The 17,254-nt window shown below is 60.6% G+C and overlaps 1 protein-coding gene across 1 annotated transcript in view; it reads left to right on the top strand.

The window, feature by feature from the left end:
• The window catches only part of TTLL12 (tubulin tyrosine ligase like 12), a 29,865-nt gene extending 12,828 nt beyond the window's left edge, over positions 1–17,037 (top strand). The window contains exons 3-15 of the mRNA XM_004380051.2: positions 2,714–2,880; positions 5,628–5,826; positions 6,621–6,780; positions 6,866–6,999; positions 9,278–9,354; positions 10,176–10,292; positions 10,378–10,572; positions 10,941–11,052; positions 12,146–12,297; positions 12,720–12,801; positions 13,901–13,969; positions 14,451–14,589; positions 15,170–17,037. Of these exons, the coding sequence (XP_004380108.1) occupies positions 2,714–2,880; positions 5,628–5,826; positions 6,621–6,780; positions 6,866–6,999; positions 9,278–9,354; positions 10,176–10,292; positions 10,378–10,572; positions 10,941–11,052; positions 12,146–12,297; positions 12,720–12,801; positions 13,901–13,969; positions 14,451–14,589; positions 15,170–15,321 (1,755 nt within the window). The 3' untranslated portion in view covers positions 15,322–17,037. The remainder of the gene's footprint in view (positions 1–2,713; positions 2,881–5,627; positions 5,827–6,620; positions 6,781–6,865; positions 7,000–9,277; positions 9,355–10,175; positions 10,293–10,377; positions 10,573–10,940; positions 11,053–12,145; positions 12,298–12,719; positions 12,802–13,900; positions 13,970–14,450; positions 14,590–15,169) is intronic.
• Positions 17,038–17,254: the final 217 nt, after the last annotated feature.

Below are 17,254 nucleotides of genomic sequence, written 5' to 3'. Positions count from 1 at the left end.
ACACACACTGTGCTAACCCCCCTGCACGCACAGGCACGCACACACACACTGTGCTAACCCCCCTGCACGCACAGGCACGCACACACACACTGTGCCGACCCCCCCACATGCACACACACACCTGGGCCTGTAGCAGCAGCAGGTGGTTTCGAGCGGGAATAATGTTGCAGGTTTGTGTCTGGCAAAGCAGTGACTGACAGCTCTGCCACCGGAAGCCATTGTGGCCTTTTTCAGGGGACTCATGGAGAAACACTGGCTGCCCCTCAGGGAAGCAGCACTGGCCAGGGTAGCCGGCAGCCAGGGCAGAGGAGACAGGATGCTTGGTGACTGCCCACTGCTGGGAATCTGGCTGCATGCACTGTGTCGGAACTTACTAGTCCAGCCCCTTGTTCTACCGGGAAAACCGGGCCCGGAAGGCAGAGGGGGGCCCTGTCACTCAGGAAGTGAATGAAGAGCCAGCATCTTGCTGGCCTGGGATTCCACACCAATTTCCCTCTCGCCCGAGAAACCAGCCCCAAACCAGAGCAGCTGAGGTAACCCAGATGGACGCAGGTGCCCAGGGGCCTCCTCCAGTCACTCGGCCAGCCCGGGGCTGGCAGGAGGTGTGACCTCTGGAAGGGATGGGGGTTGCCCCTTTCCTCACGCCTGGTCTGTAAGCAGGAGGGGAAGGCAGTGGCCATCAGGTGCCGTGAGGGTAGAAGGAGGCTGTCGTGGATTGAATTATGTCCCCCAAAAAATGTGTGTCTCAGTTTGGCTGGGCCATGAGTCCCAGTATTGTGTTGTTGTCCTCCATTTTGTAACTGTAGTTTTAAAAGAGGTTTAGGGTGGGATTCTGTAACACCCTTACTAAGATCACATCCCTGATCCAGTGTAAAGGGAGTTTCCCTGGAGTGTGGCCTGCACCACCTTTTATCTTATGAGGAATAAAAGGAAAGGGAAGTGAGCAGAGAGTGGGGACCTCATACCACCAAGAAAGCAGTGCTGGGAGCAGAGCACATCCTTTGGACCTGCGGTTCCTGCGCTAAGATGCTCCCAGACCAAGGGAAGACTGATGACAAGGACTTTCCTCCAGAGCTGACAGAGAAAGCCTTCCCCTGGAGCTGAAGCCCTGAGTTTGGACTTGTAGCCTACTGGACTATGGGAGAATAGATTTCTCTTTGTTAAAGCCATCCACTTGTGGTATTTCTGTTAGAGCAGCACTAGATGATTAAGACAGATCTCAACGCAAGGCTCTGTCCGCTTGTCCTCAGCCGAGAGTCTCCCAGAAAGTGTCGGAGTGCCCCTCATCTTTGAGACGAACCTGCCCCCAAGAGACCACCCACAGCCCTCCCGCTCCTGGCGTTGGCTTTTGCTGCTCCATCTGCCTGGAGTCCTGATGGCCTGGATTTAAGTCTTGCCTTCCTTCCAAGCTTTCCTCTGATTATGACTCCTTAAGTCTGCCCACGCCCTCCTCTCGTGGCCGGGACCCTGCCTCCCTCTGCCACTCACTGTCAGCTCCTGGGCAGGATCACAGTGACTCATGCCCACACCCCAAAGGGCCCGGCCTGGCCCAGCACACGGAAGTCGCTGTGAGTGGTTCCCCACTGCTGGGGCGAGTTTTTATTGTTTTTGATAGAGCCGTGAGGAATAGGTCTCGAGGGGGCTAGTCTGCTGAGCCCCACTGTGTGCCAGGGTCTTCACATGCACTGTTGTACTTCATCCTCGTGGCTCTTCTGGATGATTCCCCCGGTTTCACAGGGAGGAGGCCGTCTCAGGGAATGGTGGCAGCGTGTGCTTATGGAGCATTTGCCGCAGGCCAAGCCCCGGTCTAAGCTCTCAATTTGTATTAATCATTTAATCCTCTCAGTGGCCCTCTGAGGTAGGTTGTACGTATCCATTGTACAGATGAGAAAACCGAGGCACAAGAGTGCTTGAGTAATTTGTTCAAGGTGAATGCCGCTAGGAAGTGGTGTGGCTAGGACTGGAACCCACCCACTCTGGCTCCAGAATCTTTCCTGGGCCCTGTGCTGACCTGCCCAGGCACGCGGTGCATGGATGGGGCTGGAGTTTGGTTGGTCTGACTCCGAAGCGCACAAGAAGTACCCAACCTGTCCACCTTGTTGGCTGCCTGTGGCTTGTAATTGTCCTACACCTGGACCTGGGAACCCATGAAGACGGCAAAGGGAGCCGGGGCCACCCCAGATTCTGGGGCCACACCTCCTGCCGGCCCCGGGCTGGCCGAGTGACTGGAGGAGGCCCCTGGGCACCTGCGTCCATCTGCGTTGCCTCAGCTGCTCTGATTTGGGGCTGGTTTCTCGGGCGAGAGGGAAATTGGCGTGGAATCCCAGGCCCACAAGATGCTGGCTCTTCATTCACTTCCTGAGTGACAGGGCCCCCCTCTGCCTTCTGGGCCCAGTTTTCCCGGTAGAACAAGGGGCTGGACTAGTAAGTTCCGACACAGTACGTGCAGCCAGATTCACAGGGGTGGTGTTGCATGGGGGAGGGATGCTGGAGCACCTGGGATCACAGCATGGTGGCAGTCCCCAGGGCAGATAAGGTCTGCATTCAGGCTGATGTCTTCGGGAGCCTGGGTGGGCAGGGCCGTGGGTCCTGCTCCTCTGAAGGGGTTCAGTTTGTCCTTGGGGCCCAGCTGTGGCTCCCTCAGCTGGCCTCGGTGATGGGCGGGGTGGTTGTCTCACCAGCAGCCTCTGCTGACCAGCGCCTTGGCCCCCAGGTTTTCGACGCCGGGGAGATGTTTGGGATAATGCAGGTGGAAGAGGATGGGAGTGAGGACGAGGAGATGCGGGAAGTGCGAAGGAAGGGACCCAACCCCGGCATCGATCTCTCCTACAAGGTCATTGTGACCAGTGAGGTCGGCTTGCAGGCGGCCGACCCCAACAGGTAGGACCGGGAAGCTGGCGTCCCACCACCCCATGACTCGTGGGGCCAAGGCCGTCACCCTTGGGGATAGAGCAGTCATGAAAATCACACACACGCTTCCTGTGTACACACTCCATCCAGTCACCCCACGCCAGGCTGTGGCCTGTGCGCAGCAGGCTGTGTCTGCAGCTCGGTGCCAGGGGAATGGCAGCCCAACACGGTTTCATGGCGCTTAGGACTGTTGTGAAGGAGCCCTGCTGGTGCAGTGATTAAGCACTCAGCTGTTAACCTAAAGGCCGGCACTTTGAACCTACCACCCGCTCCTCAGAAGAGAGATGTGGCAGCCTGCTTCTATAAAGATTATCGCCCTGGAATCGCTATGGGGCAGTTCTACTCTGTCCCGTAGGGTCGCTGTGAGTTGGAATCAAGTCCACAGCAGTGAGGCTTAGGGTCGAGAGAGCAGCTCCTCCACGGCCTCACTGACGTGCATGTTAGAAGTTCTGGTTTTGCTGGAGGAGTCGGTCACAGAGGGGAAGGACTGGCCTGAGATCATAGCTGGTTCACGGTGTGGCTGCTGGACCAGGTCAGTCTTTCTCCTGAGCCTGGGCTTTTCTGGGGACCCCTGGGCCTCCTGCCGTCCTGCTGAATCTGAGTCTCGGGGTGGGGCCAGCTCCAGCAGGTTCTCTTGGCACCTAACCAACCAGACCACTCTGGGTGGTACAGTTAACAGTCTCAGCCGCTAACTGAAAAGCTGGAGGTTTGAGTCCACCCTGCGGCTCCACAGGAGAAAAGCCTAGTGGTCTACTTCTTGAAAAATCAGCCACTGAAAACCCGATGGAGCGCAGTTCTGCTCTGACACATGGGCTGCCAAGAGGCAGTCAGTGCAATGGCTGCTGGGTTTTGTTTCTTTTTTTCCTGAGATTTTGCCCAGGAAGGGTGAGGAGCGTGGGCTAGTCACTTCCTCCCGTGAAGACACCAAGGGCCAGCACCGGCCTGGGCCTCACCTGGGGTCGTGGGGTGTGGGCAGAGCCAAGACTGGACCCTGGGCTTTCTGCCTCCTGGGCCTGAGTGGCTGCTGAGCCAGGTCGGGGTGCAGGCCCTCTGCTGAGGGTTTGTCAGAACCCTGAGGCAGAAAGCCCCGACGGCCTCAGAGAGTCACTGGCCCGTATCCATTCAGAGCCCTTCAGGGAAGGCCCTTCAGGAAGGTTCTGGTCACCTCCTCTGCGGGGCTTTGCCTGCCCCTTTCCCAGCCTGAGAGCGGCTGGAGTGGCCACACAGATGATCACAGGCAGCCAGGACCTCCACCCACGCTCCAACTCGGACTTGCAGGCTCTCCTTTCCCACTGAGCTCGGGGCAGCACCTGCCCTGCATGCCTGCCTGTTCCCGCCCCGCGCTGGCTCTGGACCCAGGTGCAGGAATCACTGTCTCAGTCCTGCACACACGCTACTCTTGGGTGGGGGCGGGGACCTGGAGCCTCTCCCTGGTCTGTAAACAGCAGGGGAAGGCAGTGACCCACTAGGTGCTATGAGGGTGGATAGAGATCTCAGCACAAGGCTCTGCCCACTCGTTCTCACCCGAGAGCCTCCCTGAAAGTCCTGGAGTGTCCCACGTTTTCAAGGTGAACCTACCGCACCCACCCACAGCCCTCCTGCCCGTGGGCTGGCCGCCAGGCCCCCAACCAAGCTCCTCCATCCTCCCTCCCTGCATCCTGCTCTGTGCATCTGCCCAGGTCACCTGGGTGCCCAACACCCAGCGCCTGGCTCCATGCTGCGTCATGCAGCTCCCCAAGCACAAAGCAGGGATTAAAAAAAACCAAACCCATTGCCGTCAAGCCGATTCCAACTCATAGCGACCCTTAGAGTTTCCAAGGCTGTAATCTTTACGGAAGCTGACTGCCGCATCTTTCTCCCACGGAGTCACCGGTGGGCTTGAACTGCCGACTTTTCGGTTAGCAGCCAAGCCCTTATCCACTGTGCCACCAGGGCTGCTTTATACAAAAAAGCTCACTAATATAAGCATGAGTTATGAGGCACAATAGAATAAATGCTTCTGAGCTCACCACCCAGCCTATGCACTGGGGTGCTGCTGGTCCCTCTAGAGGGAACAGCCACGGAGCCGGCGAGTCTGATTTGCCTCAGGCCACTAGCTCCTGTGACTCTAGGCCCCCCAATCCCCCAGGGTCTCAGGCAGCCCTTGTCTTTATAGCGGGGGAATGCGTCCTCCTCTTACTGAGGTGTGGGCTGCAGTGTCCTGCTGTTTGACCCCTGAGGCTTCCCCCAGAAGGGCCCTGTTACTGCCAGGCTGTTCCCAGAAGGGGCAGGAGCGAGCCGGCTCCTTTGGCCGAGCACCTGCCGTCCATCGGGCCTCGGGGTACAGGAGGAGCAGGCCCCACCTCCCGGCAGCTTAGATCCAGCGGAGGCGCTCGGTAATTACAGCCATTGCTGTGGTGTTTAGCAAGTGCCGCGCACGTCGGCACGTTGCAGGTTTTTCTCATTCGGTGCTTATGTCAACCCAGTGGGAGGAGGTGGGGACCCCTACTGCCCCCACTTTAAAGGCATGAAGAGGGAGAGGAACTGCCCGAGGCCACTTAGTGTATGGTCGACAGAGCCAGGGTCTCATCCCAGGCCTGCCGGACACTTAAGCCGAGCGTGATGGTGGGGCTGGGTGCGGGCCCAGGCCACAACCCACCGTCCCGCTTCCCTCTGGCTCCTCTCTCCTCCCCAGCAGCTGCCCGCTGCCTCACAGCTGCCACACCCTGTGCCCACAGCATCTTCCTCATCGACCACGCTTGGACGTACCGCGTGGAGCATGCCCGCCGGCAGCTGCAGCAGACGCCTGGGCTGCTGCACCGAATGGCTAACCTCATGGGCATTGAGTTCCACGGTGAGGTGCCCAGCGCTGAGGCCGTGGCCCTGGTCCTGGAGGAGATGTGGAAGTTCAACCAGACTTACCAGCTGGCCCACGGGGTGAGCCGCAGCGGGCCCTGGCACGGGCAGGGCACACACCGGCCTGGGCCTCACTGCTGGTGCCCTCTGGCTAGAGGGGGTGGGACCACTTAGAAACCACCTCGCTCCCCGTAGCCCCATCACATCATGTGACCCTGCCCTGGGCTGGCCAATGCCGGGCACCCCAGAACCAGATGTCACCCAACCTTTGTGCTCACAGGACACCACCCCCTCAGACCCGTAAACTTGGGCCCAGATGGCCCAGCTGCCCCTTTCCTGGCCTCTCTAGCCTGGGACATGGCCTGAGTCCATCATCCTTTGAACCATCCTTAGTGGTTCCTGGAGCCCCTTCCAGCACATGTCCTCGGGCCTTCAGCACCCAGCCCTTTGTGCGCCATCCCCCGGGACTGTTAGCTTGGGAAAAGATGAATGCTTGTTTCTCATGAGCTCAGTGTAGACGTTGCCTCCCCCAGGAAGCCCTCCCTGAATACCAGCCCCAGCTGCATCCCCCATACACAGAAAACCAAGCACACCCCTGTAGCTGCTGGGTTTCCTTCCTTGTTCCCTGCCTGCAGCCCCGGCTCCTCCTCACCCAAGTTACCACACTGCATTGCACTGGCCCGCTGACCTGTGTGCAGGGGCAGGGCCGTGTTCTAGGTAGATGTAGTGGGGTGCGTGTGATGACCTTGAAGTGCGGAGAGCTGGGCATGGGTGGGTGCCTGGTGTTTGGGTGCGTGAATGGGTGGGTAGCGAGGTGTGTGGACAGAGGACAGATGGGCAGGCCTTGCTGACGTGGCTGTGGGGTCCCCCCACAGTCGGCGGAGGAGAAGGTGCCGGTGTGGTACGTCATGGACGAGTTTGGCTCACGCATCCAGCACGCAGACGTGCCCAGCGTCGCCACGGCCCCCTTCTTCTACATGCCTCAGCAGGTGGCCTACACGCTGCTGTGGCCCCTGAGGGACCTGGACACTGGCGGTAAGTCAGACCCCGCCACCACCCTGGAGGAGGGCCTGGGCCCAGTGTCTGCCCACCACCCCCTGACAGGCATGTCTTGGTGCAGAGGAGGTGACCCGGGACTTCGCCTACGGAGAGACAGACCCCCTGATCCGGAAGTGCATGCTGCTGCCCTGGGCACCCACCGACATGCTGGACGTCAGCTCTTCCACCCCTGAGCCACCTGATGCACACTACCAGGTGTGACACCACCTCCAGCCCAGCCCATCTGCTTGGGCTGCTTCTGGAACATTCTCAGATCACCCAGCATTACTGACCCCTGGCTGGCTGCCAGGCCCAGCTGGTTACCAGAGGAAGTGGAGGAAGGTTTGGGGAGCATTTGAGGGATGAAGGGCTCAGTGGAAATGAGCCACCTGTGGTCCCACAGCTCGGGCTCGGGCCGTACCCGACCCCAGGAGCCTGATGCCCGATTCCCCTTTTAGGTCGGTGAGGGTAGGCTTTAGCGGGCGGTGCAGTCCGACTGGCTGTGAGTCCCCCTCAGTCCCAGCGCACAAGGCCCGTTTTCTCCTCTCAGGATACCTGCCTTGCTGGGGGTGTAGAGATCCTGTGTTCAAGTGCTCCATGGGACGCGGTAGGGCACTTGACAAGTGATCTTTAGGACTGTCGCTGTCATTAACAACAAAGGCACTTTCAGTCCGCGGGCAGCCGCTCAGTCGGTGCAGGAGGCAGCAAGGAGCGAGCGAGGCAGGGCGAGGCCAGGGGCAGGGAAGGACCACAGCCACTGCCAGAACTGGGCAAGACTGACGAGGTGGGCGTTAACGCCTCAGGCTCTCCCTGCCCTGTGGTCTCCTGCCTCTTCACCCTGCTGGCTGGGCTCAGCGGAAACCAGTGGGTGAGAGGCCTGCCCTTGGTCCTCTGTGGCGCACTCTGCTGACAGCAGCTGTGCAGTCGATCCTGTTTTTGCCTTCCTTTGGTGGTAAGGAAACTGAGGCACAGAGTGACTTGGTCAGGACTGGAGGTCGCATAGCTGGCAGACAGCTGGAATCCACAGCCAAGGGAGGTGACAGCTGTGGGCGAGGCCACAGACTTGCCCCCATGTTTGAAGCCGCCCTGCCCTCCTCACCAGCACATCAGACTCACTCAGTCTGCCTCTGAGGCTTTTCGAGAGAACTGAGTTGTCTCACATTAGAGCAGAAGGCCTCGTAGCGTTGGCTGTCTCTGTGAGTGCTGCTGACTGGGAGGGGGGGCCCTAGCTGTGGCCCTGATGGCACTGTTTACCGTGAATCTAAGTCAGTGGTGATTGAACGAACCACGGTGAAGATTGCGTCACTGTTTTGGGTAGGTGCTTAGGAGTCTGAACGGGTGAGTGAAGCCCCAGGGAATGCAAAGGGGCCAACACTCCTTGGTCTTGAGTTTGCTCTTCAATGGAACATAAATTAAAGTTGGTCTTTTTTCTTGAGAAGCTGGGAACCGGCCGGGTGACAAATTACTCTGAAGCATAGTGGTTTAAAACAGCGGTGTTCATTGCCTCGCACAGTTTTTGTGGGACAGGTTCAGGAGTGGCTCAGCCGGGCCGGTCCGACTCGGGGTACCTCACCAGGCTGCGGTTTTGATACTGGCCGGGGCCGCTGTCCTCTGAGGCATGCCTGGCTGGAGGAGCTGCTCCCCTGGCGGCTCGCTCACACACCTGGCAAGTCAGTGCTGGCTGGGGGCTGGAGGCCTCAGCTCTGCATCAAGTTGTCCTCTCCACAGGCTGCTTGAGTGACCTTTCAGCATGGTGGCCGCCTTCTCCCAGGGGGAGTGATCTGAGAGAGCAAGGAGGAGGCCACTATGTCTTTTATGATCTAGTCTTAGAAGTAACACCCTGTCACTTCCGCTTCTTTTCCGTTTATTAGATGTGAGGCGGTCAGCACAGCCCATACTCGAGGAGGTGAATTGAGCTCCACCTTTAAAGGGAGAGTCACAGAGTTAGTGGACCTCTTTTAAACCACTGCTCTGCCCAAGTCTGGACCAGCCTTGGGGCTCCTCAGACAGGCAGCCCCTCCTGGGGCAGGGGTGGCACGTTCTCGGCGCCTGTGGTTTGGAGGCACGGTGAGAAGATTCAGACTGCTGTTCCCGTCGTTCTTTTGAAGCAAAACTGGGGTGTTCTGCACCCAGAGGGCCTCGAGCCCCACAATCCATTTGTAGAAAGGCCGAGTTCCTAAGGGGCACTGGGTTTTTTTCTGGAACACTGCTCCTCACCGCCTTCCAGTGCCTGAGCGAGGTGTGGAGCTCAGGTGCTGGCCGGTGGGGGGTCTGCAGAGCCCCGTGGCGGGCGGTCTTGGGTGTGGGGTGGGGGTAGGCAGAGGCCTCTGGATGCTGGTGGCTGCAGCATCTGTGAGAGGTCCTCCCTGAGGTCCAGGTGTGTCCAGGGGGTTGCTGGGCAGGTGTGTGGCCCATGCCATCCACCCTGATGTGCCAGGTGGGGGAGGCGTGTGTTCATGCTTTAAGGTCGGTGTCCACCCCTGGTGTTCCCTAGGCCATCTTGGAGGAGAACAAGGAGAAGCTGCCGATTGCCATCAGCCCAGCAGCGTATCCCCACGAGCACATCTTCAAGTACGTACCCTTCTCTGGCCCAGGTCTGACTGTCCCTAGTTGCTTTGCTCCCCCCTCAGCTGGTCTGTCAGGGCAGTGCTGGCACAGAGGGGTGGGAGAACCCACCGCCCTTCCGGGGGCTGGCAGCCTGGGCATGGCGGTGACAGACACCAGGGTCCCGTTCTGGGACCTCAGAGAAAACACCACAGAAGTAGAGAAAACACAGAAGTGAGAGGGAGAGAAAGCAGATTCTCAGCTCTCCCCTGACAACGGCGGATAGGCCGGGGAAACACTGGTGGCCAGCAACGGGAGCTCCAGGCGGAAGGGTCAGCCTGACCTGGGTCCCACTCTCACCCCTGTCCTTGGGGCTGCCTGGGACTGTCTGCTCCCTGGGCATGAGGGTTCAGTCCTGGGAATGGAAGACCAGCCAGGCCTGTGTGCACCACAAACCAGCTCCAAGAAAGGGCATCCGGGCAGCCAGGGCCCTTCCCAGTATCTGCAGGTGGGTCTGGTGGGTTACACGAGGGCAGGCAGGCCCCACGCGGAAACAGGTGCATCGGCCTGCTCTGGGGCCACAGCGTTCCCAGGTGAGGGTGCGGAGATACGGAGAGGGAGGCCGGCTTGGTGTAGAGCAGGGCTGGGAGACAGGCCTCACCCTGGCCAGGGACAGAGACCAGCCTCAGCCTTCTGAGGGCGTTGGCCTGCCAAAAGGATAGGCGGAGGCCACCACCATGCCCCCGAGCTGCTCTCTGGCCCATCACAGTTGTGCCCCAGGGGGGTCTCCAGGCAGAGCACAGGCGGAGGGGGGCGCCGTCCGCAGCTCAGCATGGGCTTCTCCGCAGGGTCTGCACCGACGTCCACCAAGTGCTCAGCCACCTGACGCACCCACGCTTCACCTTCACCCCAAGAGAGGCGGATGCTGACATCCTCTACAACTTCTCCCACTTCAAGGACTACCGGTGAGGCCTTGCGCGGCCACAGACCCCCACCCCGGGCCCATGGCTCCCCCATGCACTGAGCCTCTCGCTCCGCCTCGGCCCACAGGAGGCTCAGCCAGGAGCGCCCAAACGTGCTGCTGAACCAGTTCCCCTGCGAGAACCTGCTGACGGTCAAAGACTGCCTGGCTTCCATCGCCCGCCGGGCGGGGGGCCCCGAGGGCCCCCCCTGGCTGCCTCGCACCTTCAACCTGCGCACTGAGCTGCCCCAGTTCGTCAGCTGCTTCCAGCAGCGGGAGAGGCGGTGAGCCCCACTCAGAGCCATGGGACCCTGCAGCCCCTGCCCACCTGCACCTCCCACTCTCCCCGAGGCCTGCTCCCTCCCTGGTGCCTGCTATGTGCCAGGCAGCTGACATCGAGAGGTGGAGCTGATGTGTGCACCGCGTGGGTCCTTTCAGGCCATCATTGGGCGGGTCCTTCCCTGGAAGCCACTCGCTTTGCTCAGTAAACTCCTACTTAGTCTCTGGGGCCCAACAGTCCACGTCTCCTCTGTGCTGCCCCCGTCGGCACCCCGGGAGAGGCTGGGTGCTGCATCCTCCACTGCCGTGGTCCTGGGGAGATGTGGCCCAGGGGACAGACCGGGACTCGGCTTAGCCAGCCATCTCCCCCCAGGGGCGAGGACAACCACTGGATCTGTAAACCCTGGAACCTGGCCCGCAGCCTGGACACCCACATCACCAGGGACCTCAGCAGCATCATCCGGCACCGTGAGAGCGCCCCCAAGGTTGGCCCCGCAGCTCCCCACCTGAGGGGGTGGGGACGCTCAGGGTCCAGGGCCAGGGTAGGGGTACAGGTGTGGGAGGAAGGTAGGCTCAGGAGGGGACAGTGATGCAGGGTCACTTAGCTCATGGGTCGCAGCCCAGCCCAAGTCCCCTACCCGCACTCCTTCCATTGGGTGAGGTGAGGGGAGGCTGGGGGATACCCCAGTTGAGAGAGGAGGGGGCCCTTGAGTGGAGCCATCCCGGACAGTGCTTTGCTGCTCTGTGCTGCCCACCTGCCCAGTCTTGGACGAAATCTCCGTGGTGACACAGGGCTATGTCAGGGGCTGTATGAAGGGGGATCTGTGGGGCACACATGTTATCTACGAGGACAAGGACCCGTTGCGACTGAGTCGGCTCTGACTCATGGCGACCTCACGTGTCTGCATAGAACTGCGCTCCATAGGGTTCTCGGTGGCTGGTTCTAAAGACCAGGCCTTTCTTCCACAAAATTACATACCAGTGGGAAATAGACGTGGGCAAGATGTCGGAAGGAAATGTGCCGCAACAGCCGGAAACGGAGAGGTTTGGAGAGTTGGGTAGGGAGTGGGTTGGATGTTGGGTGGGAATCTGTGCTCAGTTTTTTGCAACCTTTTAAAAAGTCCGTTACTGTTCCAACAGTCTTGATTGTTCGGAGCACTTCTAGGCTCACCAGAGAGGCCGCGCAGAAAGTACAGAGTTCCCAGCCCCGGCCCTGCGCGCCACTCCGCCCAGTAACCTCTCGTATTCCGTTTTCAGAACTTGAAAACTGGTAGAGTTGCTTCTGTGTTCCTTGCAGTTAAAGACTCTTAGAACCTAGATGAGGGTTTGGGAAGCAGACGAAGAGTAAAGTGCAGTGTGGCTGGGCCCCTGTGGGTGCTGGCACAGGTTCTTCGCAGGCACAGACGTCAGGGGCCTGCCTGGGGGAGCTGGTGTGCCCGGGGTGCAGGAGAGAGCATCCGTGTTCTCTGTGACGAGATGGCGGTGTCTGGCGCCCCACAGCCCAGAGCCGAGGAGGGCTGAGTGCCCTTGGCGGAGGCTGTCGACCCCGGGTGAGTGAGGCTGTATCTGTCTTGCCAGGTTGTGTCGAAGTACATTGAGAGCCCCGTCCTGTTCCATCGTGAGGACGTGGGGATGGTCAAGTTCGACATCCGCTATGTTGTGCTGTTACGGTCGGTGACGCCCCTGCGGCTGTTTGCCTACGACGTGTTCTGGCTGCGCTTCTCCAACCGGTAACTGCCGGGGAGGCTGGTGGGGATGGGGAGGCCGGGCAGCGGGCCTCTCTTTGCTTGGATCTGGAATCCCTTCGTCTCAATCCTCACCCAGTGAGTTACCAGTTGAGCCATCTCCCCTCCTGCCCGGCCTCCTTCAGAGGTCCCGCATCCCCCCACATGGTGGACGGGAGTGTTCCTTGTAAAACGCCCGCATATGAGAGTGTGGCCGTGCCTTGTGGGCCCACACAGAATGTTCTCGGTCAGCGGGTCGCTCACCAGCCAGACTTTGGGTGGGCCGTGGTGCCACCCACAAGCATGGACAGGGGCGTGGAAACCAAACACGGAAGCCGGTATGGTGGGCAGGGAGCTGGGTCTTTGACCGCTCCATGTGGACGAGGCACCGGTCGGGAACCCACGCGTCTGTCTGTCTGTCTGCGCAGGCCCTTTGCGCTCAACGACCTGGACGACTACGAGAAGCATTTCACCGTCATGAACTACCATGCCGACGTGGCGCTGCAGCAGGTGGGGCTGTGGCGGGGCCGGGGCCTCGCGGGTTCACGGCCGGTCACACGGGCCTCCCTTCCTGGCACTCATGCTGTCTTCTTGGAGTTGGGTGGACCGTTGTTCTAAGGAGCTGCCTTTTAAGTTCTCTCGTTCAGAAGGCTTGATGTGCCAGGCTTGGCGCGTGTGTTCCCAGATAATCCCTCCCACGGCTGAGGAGACAAGCTGGCGAGATGGGGGGCTTCCCCAGATCCCGCGGCAGGTCAGGAGCAGAGCAGGTCTCAGCCTGGGGCTTGCCCCCAACCTCGTGCCCATTAAGCACGAAGACAGCAGGGTAGGAGGACCAGGGAGACGGTCCATCCTGCCGTGGAGGGGGCATCCTTGAGGGAAGGTGCTTAGGGGACTGCAGTGTCCTGGTGGCTGTGCCAGTGCCCACTCCCTCCAGCTGGACACCTAGTGGGCCAGCCAAGACCCAGAGCCCTAGTCTCTGAGTCTGGGGTACCAAGTGCTTATCCCCATGGCATGGGGGGTGGGGGGATGTGCACATGGCCTATCAGGGCGTGAGTGTTGGGGCCCCAGAGGGAGTCAGGCCTGGCTTGTCCTCCCTGGGAGAAATCGGAGCCGACTGCCAGCCTGCCCACGTGTGTTGGCTACAGCCTTGGCCCCAGGGTGATCTTGCTGTCCCTCGGGCCCATCGGAGCTGGTGCTGAGCAGTGAGCCCAGGCTGGGCCCTGCAGCCAGGCTGGGGTTCCAGCTGGGCCCAGGTGTGGGCTCTGAAGGGTTCGAGGCCTCGCGGTCCTGTGTCAGCTGAGCACAAAGTGGTCCTCACAGTCAGTCTGCTGGGCAGAGAGTATCAGCCCCACTTTACAGATGGAGAAACGGAGGCTCAGAGAAGTTTATCTGCTTGTCCACATCACACAGCTAAGATCCAGCGCTCAGACCCACTCTCCTGCCCTTGACTATACTCTGAGGGCTGGGCTGGATGTTCCCTGCCGGCGCTGACCTGTGACTGCCCCCCCAGTGTTGCAGGCAGGGGACAGGGTTCCTCCCCTCCCTGCTGGTGGGCCTGGAACCCGTCTGGCGGAGGCCCGGGGCAGTGACGTCCCTGTGTCTGCCGCAGGTGCATTATGACGAGTTCATCCCGGCGTTTGAGAAGCAGTACCCCGAGTTTCCTTGGAAGGATGTCCAGGTGTGTCCTGAGCTCCCCAGGGTCGGCCAGGCTGGGGGCTGTAGGAGCCGCCCCCGTCATGGACGGGCCTTGGGCCCGGCAGGGGTTGGAGGGTCCTTTCCTCCTGGATGGGACCCTGGGGAGGACCCCCAGAGGAAGTGACCCAGGGCATCGGAGGACAGTCAGGGCAGCGTGGGAGTTAGGTTTGAGGGGACAGCAGGGACACAGCTGAACATGCCAGCTGGGTGCTATGTGCTGTGCTGAGCTTCCTTAGTGCGTGCAATGAGGGGGCACAGAGGGGTGCTGAAGGAGGAGACGGGGTAGGTTTACAGCGGGCCACGCTGTGGGACGGGGATTCTACAGCCAGGTCTAGAGACGTGAGGGTGTAGGAGGGGTGAGTTGGGGCTGGGGCTCAGGAAGGGGCTGTGAACCCCCCACGAAAGCTGCTCTGGGGGGCTAGACCCACCATGCAGGCCCCTGACTCTGCCTCCCCGGCCTCCAGGCCGAGATCTTCCGGGCCATCACAGAGCTGTTCCAGGCAGCCTGCGCCAAGCCTGCACCCCTGGGCCTCTGTGCCTACCCTTCGTCCCGGGCCGTGTACGCCGTCGACCTGATGCTGAAGTGGGATGACCGCCCGGATGGTGAGGGGCCTGGGGGCTCCCATCCTGTGACCCAAACCCCACACCTGCCATCAGGCTTCCCTCAGTTGGCCACCCCGGAATAGCAGGGAAAGCAGGGCCCCCCGTGCCCCATCAGCACACCCTAGGGTGTCCTCAGAGTGTGCAGGAGGGTGGGCCAGGCGCTGTGGGAGACGCTGGGGGGGAAGGGTCTGCAGTGGGCCAGCCGTGTGAGAGGCAGGAGCCGGCGATTCCCGACCACCATCCCGGGCAGCCCCAGTCAGGCCAGCCGCGGTGCCAGTGTGCCCAGGCCTCGCGTCCCTTCCTGACCAGACAGTACCTCAGCGTGTATGTGATGTGCTCATGCTGTTCCTGGGGCCAGAACCAAACCTCTCCAGGCACTCTGACCTCTGCAAGGAGACCCCAGTCCTCACCCCATTGCTGCCAGGAGCTGTGGGGCTTGGGCACGCGTGGCCTCCCCAAGCTTCCCAGCCCTGTACCAGAACCCGGCCTTCACACCCCTACCCCATCCCTGCCCCCCCGCCCCTCCCCCTGCGAGCAAGACGCCCACACTTGCCAAAATGCCCGCTTCTTTGCCATCCAGGGAAGCAGGTCATGCAGCCCCAGATCCTGGAGGTGAACTTCAACCCGGACTGTGAGCGTGCCTGCAGGTACCACCCGACTTTCTTCAACGACGTCTTCAGCACCTTGTTTTTGGACCAGCCCAGCAACTGCCACGTGATACCTCTCCTCTAGGCGCTCGCGGGCAGATCCGAGCCCATCTGAGTGGCTTCTGCAAGGGCCCCCTCCCTGCCTGCCCACCTGCCTCCCGCCTGAGCTGGCCCCAGCCTAGTCCCCTGGGAGCGCAGGGCTCTGCTCCCCATGGGTCAGAGGTAGGAAGGGCCAGTGTCTCCAGGGCCAAGCGCCGCCCAGGCCTGTTCCCCCTCCCACCATCCTGCAGCAATTCACCTCCAGCTCAGCCAACAGTTTGCAGGCGTCTGAGAGTTTGGTTACCTTCCAGAGGTTTCTGGAGGTGTTAGCGAAAGGGGGCTTGGTGGAGCATGAGGTGGCCTTCCCAAGCAGCGAGGCTCGGTGGGAGAGTGGAAACCACCAGGGAGATACAGCTGGGCAGGCTTCCTCCCCACCAGGCGTCTGCTTTTGTGCTCGGGGACCCCAGAGACCCCGGGGAAACGCTGCTTGCCAAACCACCCCAAGCCCTGCCTTACCATCCGCGCCCAGCTCAGCCAGACGCTCCACCAGCAGGCCTGTCCAGGGTGGGAGACGCTGTCCTTGTCTCCTTTCCCTTCGGTGAGGGTGGGCCCGTCCCTGGGTCACAGACACACAGTGAAGTCTACCCACTTGGGTCCCTGTTGTCCCCAAGGCCTCCCTGTTCTGGGTACCTGGTGCCTTCCGCTCCGCTGAGATGCTCTGTCGAGGGTGGCTCAGGACACGTGGGCGGCTGAGAAGCACCAGTGCCCACAGGAGACAGTCGGACACCATCTCCTACTAGGCTCTAGGGTCAGAATGTTGGATTTTTGTTATTTTAATTTATGGGAGGAAAATGTAAAAATTTCTAGTTCCTTTCTTAATGTTTTCCTGCAATTCAGAGCCAGATGCCGACGTTGTTTTGGTAGCAGCGGTGCCCCTGGGCCCAGCTAGTTCACAGGTCTCAGAAGCTGGTGGGGGGTCTGGCTCCTGGTACCTGGGCTTCCGCAGGGCATTCCCATGTGCAGGCAGTGGGGGTCAGGGGTGGTGGTCTCTTTCATTTTGAAGCCGTAAAGCAGTCCTCCTTGTAGCAAAACTGGAATGAATCCATCTCTATCGGCTGTGTCTGCGCATCCTCTTGGTTAGCGAGGGCCTGCCCTTTGCAAGGGGACCGTCCTTCAGCCAAATGCCGCTGCCAGCGCCTCTTCCTTGGGGCTCTCGTTGAATGCCCCAAAGACCAGGACACTCCATCTCTGGTTTTCTCCTGGGACAGCTGTGACATGCTAGCCCTGTCAACTTTATACTACAATAAAAGATGCCTTCTTGTACAGGTGCCTCAGTTGATCTCTGGGGGCCCTGAGTCTAGACGCGGGCTTTGAGAAAGAGGGGAAATGAGACAATGTTAGAGCCCAAGTCCCCCAACACAGTGTGGCTTCTTAGCACCAGGTCCATCTCAGAGGGGGCAGTAGCGGAGGCGTGGGGGCTGAGGCAGACCACGTGCGGCCCCCAGTGCCCTGGGGGCCCTGGGGCCGCAGACAGCTGAGTGGAAATCTGGTGGCCTTGGTAGAGGGATTCTGTCTGCACTTGATCTCCCTGGAGAGACGTGGGGCTGGTAAGAGAACCAGCTCCTGCCCGTGCCCTTTGGGGCTGGTAGGTGGGTCCAGTGGGCTGGTGCTGACAAGTGTCATCCAGGAGGAAGGGAAATAGTGACCCCACTTGGTGTGGAGATGAATAAATGAGGAGAGAGCCCCCCACGTGGCTGTTGGGGGGGGGGGCACGGGCCACATACAGCTTCCTGGAGCCACCTGAAGGGCCTCCTGTGCCCCAGGCCCAGGGCTCGCTCCAGTATTTGCTCAGAAGCTGAGCAGGGTTGGTGCCGCGGCTGGTCTAGTCCTCTGGTCCGGACTGCAGGAGATGCTCCGCGTAAACATGCGAAGCTGCCTGAATCAGCCTCTTAGCCAGGCCCTCATCTGGCTTCTCCCTG

Source organism: Trichechus manatus, unplaced genomic scaffold (genome assembly GCF_000243295.1).
Source record: "Trichechus manatus latirostris isolate Lorelei unplaced genomic scaffold, TriManLat1.0 scaffold00069, whole genome shotgun sequence".
NCBI classification, from domain to species: Eukaryota; Metazoa; Chordata; class Mammalia; order Sirenia; family Trichechidae; genus Trichechus; species Trichechus manatus.
This window is presented reverse-complemented; position numbering and strand designations above follow the sequence as displayed.